General features: G+C 29.0%; 1 protein-coding gene across 1 annotated transcript; it reads right to left on the bottom strand.

Annotated features, from left to right (window-relative positions):
* Positions 1–2896: 2896 nt before the first annotated feature.
* Positions 2897–5506, bottom strand: LOC117178653 (sorting nexin-17-like). The gene is made up of 4 exons (XM_033370079.1): positions 5325–5506; positions 3492–3857; positions 3292–3382; positions 2897–3207 (listed from the first exon to the last, which is right to left on the bottom strand). The coding sequence occupies exons 1-4, from the start codon at positions 5382–5384 to the stop codon at positions 2897–2899; spliced, it is 828 nt and encodes a 275-aa protein (XP_033225970.1). The 5' UTR covers positions 5385–5506.
* Positions 5507–6132: the final 626 nt, after the last annotated feature.

Consider the following 6132-nt stretch of genomic DNA (forward strand, 5'->3'; position numbering starts at 1 on the left):
ACTAAAAACCCGTGGAGTGGCAGATGGTAGCTCTAAGAAAGCATCCAGAGGTGACTGTTGTCACCTCCAAAGCTCGTGGCCGCTCGTAATTGTATACTTACAACATCATCGCAGGAGGTTTCAACCATCGTATTAAATTATTTGAATTAAGTTATAACAATCTAATCTCATCAGTCACTTGACTTAGTCCGTGGCTATGATGTATCACCGGGTTTACCCGAGTAAAAGTTTAATAAAAACAAACAATAATAATTAAATATATATCCCACAAGTTAAAGGTTTCAGGGAAAGAACAATTTAGGCATCAATAGGGAAAAGTTAAAAGCTTACTAAGAGTATACATTACAAAACATTCGTATTAACATTAAATAGAACGTATTTGTTCTTTTAAAATTGTTCCTAACTAATTTCTTGGCCTAAGTTTTTTGTTATGTGCCGTATATTTTAATTAATCATCAACACTGTATATATAACTCCCAAGATAAATTACTCAAACCTGAAAATTGCTCCAAAAATATTTTAAAATTATCATAATAAATTCTTCATTTCATTTAAAATATGCAAAAACCTGATCAAATAGCAGAAAAGAAGAAAACCCACCTATTGAAAATCTAGTAAATCAAGATGGAAACAGTTCATGTTTCAATCGGAACATTTAGAGAAAGAGAATAAACAGAAGAAAACAAATGTACCAATTTTAACTATATTTCACCGTTTCGTCTCAGACTAACACACTGGACTCATAGTAAGCCAATGTGGGCGAGTCCTGTAAAAATTACATTCAATAACCCCAGGCCCGAACCAATGAAAAGTTGCAAATGTAAAGCAGCCATGTGGTTTTTGTAAATAATATAGATAAATTAAATATCAAAATAGGGTGTCCAGCGATTCTAAGGACAAAATTCAAGGTCTTTTCCAGAATTTCCAGGTCAAAAAATCAAACTTTTCCAGGTCTCCTTTTTTACATCAAGTAATGAAATGAACGTTTGTCATACATTTAAAAAATGAGTCATTTCATTTTTTATTGGCCAAAAGATTCGAAAGAAAACCGAATTGTAAATAAACACATTCTTAATTTTTTGTGAACATAAAAGGTCTTTTTTTAATCTTTAAGAATATTTTTAAACCTTTGTAATGTCTTTGAAATCATTGAAATCTTTTGAAATCTTTGTGAATTATTACAAACCTTAGTGAAAGCTGGAAATTTCGCTGAAACTTATGAGATATCTTTTAGCTTTTTTCAAAGCTTTTGTAAAATCTTTAAAATTCTTGAAATTTTTGAAATCTTTGTGAACTTTCTTTAATCTTTGTTTGAGAAATCTTTTGTGTTTGTTTAATATCATTGAAGTCTTTTGAAATCTTCTCAAATATGTTGAAACTTTTCAAATCGCTTAAAATCTTTGAAATGTTTTGAAATTCTTGAAATCTTTTGAAATCCTTATGAATTCTTTAAAGAAATTGTGAAATTGAAATCTACGAAAACGCTGTGAAAATTTTGTTAATCTTTGATATATTTTTGAAATGTTTCTTTAATCTTTGTTCGTGAAATCTTTTCTATTCGTTTGAAATTATTAAAATATTTTTAAATTTTCTCAAATTTGTTGAAACCTTTTGAAATCATTAAAAATCTTTTCAATATTTCGAAATCTTTCAAATCTGGTGGAATGTACCCTGGCTGGAATCTTTGAAATTCTTGAAATGTTTTGAAATCCTTAAGAATTTAAAAAAAAATATTTGAGAAATCTTTTGTAATCGTTTGAAATCTTGTCAAACGTTTTTGAATAATTAAAAATCTTTGAAATGGTTTGAACTCCTTGAAATCTGATGTACTGCACCCTTGTTGAAATCTTTGAAATTCTCGTATTGTTTTGAAATCTTTATGAATGTTTTATGAAATCCTTGAGACTTTTGTGAAATCTTTTGATATCTCCTAAAAAATGTTAAAATTGTTAAAATCTTTGAAATGTTTTAAAATCTTAGAAATGTGGTTTAATATACCCTTTTCTAAATCTTTAAACTCTTTTGTAAGTTTTAAAATCTTTGTGAAATGTTCGAAATCTTTGTGAAATGTTCCAAATCTTTATGAAATGTTCGAAATCTTTAAGGAATTTTTGGGAAAACTTTTTAATTTAGTGTACACGCCTTTTTTGAATGTTTGAAATCCTTGAAATCTTTGTGAAATATTTTGAAACGTTTATCAAATCTTTGTTTGGAAAATCTTTTGTAGTCGTTGAAGTCATTGAATTATTTGAAACATTTTGAAATCTTCTAAAATGTTTTAAAACCTCTTGAAATCGTTTCAAATTTTTGAAATCTTTGAAATCTGGTGTACGGTACCCTTTTTCAAATCTTTGAAATCCTTTAGATCTTCAAAATGTTTGTGAAATTTCTGTGAAATCTTCATTGAAATCTGGCGTGCGGTGAAATCTTTATGAAATGTTAAAGATATTAAAAATATTTTGTAACCTTTTGAAATCGGTTGTACACTCAAAACCCGAATGGTCAACAACCCCTCAAAAAATCCGTTGTATGGCCATGACTTATTCTAATTCTGAAACTGAATTAACATCGAAATTTTAAACTAATAATTTTTATAATTTCTAAGTTGAACCCCTCAACAAAAAGTGCCTTGAAATATCTATATTTATTCTGTAATAAACAAAAGATAAATTATATCTTGACGAAGAAAAAAATTTTCAGCAGGAAGATTTTTTCTAAACGAGATGTTTCTTTTATAATAGGGTGAAAGATTTAAATTGCTCTTCGCATTTCGATTAAATTACTGTTTTAAAAGAAAAAAGTATAATTAAAATTCAAGGTTTTCGTGAAAAAGTCAAGGAGATTGCCAGGTTTTTAAGGTTAAAAAAAAAACAAGATTTCCAGGTTTTCAAGGTCACTACACACCTTGCAAGAGATAAAAATTATTCAAAAACCATAAGAATGGTAAAATAATCACCTCCTTTCTTTTACTACGTTGGCATAGAGCATCCAGTTGATCCTTGGTTTTTTTCGAAAGAACAATCCAGCTTCGTTCAATTTCTGCCGATGTTTGTATATACAATAAATTAAGAGCTACCGGATCGTGCATCAATTCGAGATCGTAACCAATGTCCCAGTACCATTTTCCAAGGATAATCTTGGTTCCAGTTTTTTGTATATTTTTCTGTATTATGGAAGGGGATTCGAAATTTTGAAGTTTCCGGATAACTGAAAATTATATGTACTTTCTTAATAACTACACTTTAATACGACACACGTCAAACTATTATTGGATTCGAAGACAAAACTCACTATTGGTGCCACCATCGTTATCTTGCAGAAGAATAAAGAGTGAAAAATAGGAGTCATACCGTTCGGGCAATTTTATGTGTCTGCATATTTTCTTTAAAAAAAAGTAGAACACTTATGTTTTATAAAGTGGCGTTTTTAATTTTCGGCGTGTATAGGTATAAGATTATTTATAAACTTGAAGGTAAAAAGTTTACACCTACTTTCAAAATCTGACCAGAATGTTCTGCATTTGAAATTACAAGGGTAACTTTACACCCATTGTAGAGATAAATATCAAAGTTCTCAGTTTCCAATTTACATCCGTCTGTTTCCAATTGAGCGTTGAGCAAAAATCCATTTAATAACGACGAATTGTTGATTGTAGTGTTCTGTCCTATTGTTTGTATGTATTTCTCTAATGCGATTCGGCGATCCTCCTGCTGACAGTTGGTTAAAGGGAAAAATTTCTTCGGTGGAAAAGAAGGTAAAGGAATGTCATAATCCTTTTCTAACTGCTCGTGTAAATTATGCAGTTGTTTGTATCTCACTGTACAGTGAAATAATCCGTTGATGTGAATATTATACCCCTATGAAAATTACAATACGAAACTGCTTAACCAGAAATAAAATAAACGAGGCCGATTCTGACATTTCAGATGGCGAGAAAATAGCTATATATTTGTTAAAATTCAAAGAATCTGAAAAATCAATGTACATTATATGGGCAATTGTCCGTAACCTTTAGATTTGATGCCCCAGTTGTTTAGTGGTGTTTGATAATAGTAGTTTGATAATACATTGCATACATTGATAGAAAAATTGTAATTTGCATCGTAAAGTTTGTCCCAAAGTTTCCTTGTCGCTGGTGTAACGGTGAACTTTTTGACTTCGACACAGGCCAAATAAATTTAAAATAGATTTTTGTTTAGGGACGAGTGAAGCTTAAGCTTTGAAGAAGAATCTAATTTCATGCCCGTTTTCTAATTTGTCATATTCGGTAAGTTATTTCTTCGTATAAACGAAAAAATGCGTTCGTACAAATAAAATTTCGTTGGTGTGACGGACACAGCTCTATCCTCCACATTTAAAATTTAAACATTTAAAATGGGATTCAAATAGCCCTAATTTTCGTACTTGTTATGGACATCCATGATGTATATCGCATTAAAAAATAGATATCCAACAAGCACCATCGGTCAACTTTCAGTTAAAAAAAATTATTTTGAACAAAAAAAAAAGAAGTTCGGAATAAAATACTTAAATTTTTAGTAAATTGTAAAACGCGCGCATTATTCACAGTAACAGTATTATTCACTTAACATTAATTTATATTTGTGCGATTATTTTTCTGAAATACCTCCAACCCTAAAAACATTCCTTGGGGTGCCAAATACATATAAAAAAATGCATTCGTCTGTGACACGAAATGCATAATTGGTTACCTTATCCATAGGAATGTAAGGCAATTTAACTAATTAGATAATTAATTGAATGGCTGTTTTACGTTTTATTTTTTTTTCTTTACCGCATTATCTGATGTTAAATATTTAAATCATTTTAGATATACAAAATATAGTTAAGTTCTATATACTCTATAACATATATTGGAATGTTATTAAATTGTCTTTTCACAATTAACCTTTTTTCTTCAAATTCGAATCAAACTCAAACAAACACAGGCGCGCGTATCTGTATATATAATGCAATAAAATATTGGGCTTATTTAAATTTTTTCTATTGACGATCTAAGTAATTTTTTCTAAAATTTAAATTCGTCACCCTGACAAAATAACATTTTCTTTAACAAAAAGCAATCAGTTTTGTGTTCTTATTTCGACCAATTGACTTATATAAAATTTAAATTTACTTTTTAATTTTGGAAAAGATTAGTGATTATAAAAAGGGGTAATTTAATAGCTTTCAATGATAATGTACGATGCATGTAGTTCATGTCCAATATTGAAACATTGAAAATTTATCTTCGTTTTTATTGCCAGTTTGTGCTAAAAATTGTTAAGTTTCTAAAATAAAATGTAAGAACACTTAATACTTACTAAGTAGGTATTTCCAGCTTCATCCAAAAATTCCTGCGTATCTGGCACAGAAAAGTGCATTTTCTTCGAAAGAGTCTTTAAATTTAAAACAATTCTGAATATAACTTCTTAGTCATCCTTCACAACTAATTTGCAATTTAATATACGTTAAAAATCACGCTTCTTTTGCTACGTGTCTAGAAGGTCCTGAAAGGAATAACACGATCGTAAAAGTGAGAACGCTGGCCAGCTGTTTGTGATGTTTGAAACAGTTTCTCCTAAGCATGTTGATGCTTTGATATTAAGAGTTTTTTTTTTTAATAAGCAAAAACGATTTAGTTAATTTTATTGATTGCTCTTTTTTAAATTGAAAATATCGTGCATATAATTTTTCTAACTTAAACCGAGGAAACATGCAATTATTTTGGTATCACGAAAATCAAATTTGCTCATCATATAAAAATAATGAATTCTACCCTTTTTGAGCGATTCCCGCTGCCTGCAGACTAAGAAAACAAATTGGCTATAATAACAAAATAATGGAAAATTTCTTAAATTCAAGGTCAAGACTACATTTGCAACTTGAAAAAAAAAGTGATTAAGAAAATAGGAAAAACGTATTTTTTGCACTCTTTTAAAAAACTCTATATATTCAAACAATATGAGTAATACATTATTTTTATATTTTAAACAATAGCTCAAAATAAAAATTAAAAATGTTTAAAAGCCTGAAACTGAAAAAACTTTTATTTATTGAATTTGTAAGATTTCTCACTTGTAGACTTTATGATTTTGAAAGATTCGCATCTCTATTTTCGTTTATTTTTAA

Source organism: Belonocnema kinseyi, chromosome 1 (genome assembly GCF_010883055.1).
Source record: "Belonocnema kinseyi isolate 2016_QV_RU_SX_M_011 chromosome 1, B_treatae_v1, whole genome shotgun sequence".
Lineage (NCBI taxonomy): Eukaryota > Metazoa > Arthropoda > Insecta > Hymenoptera > Cynipidae > Belonocnema > Belonocnema kinseyi.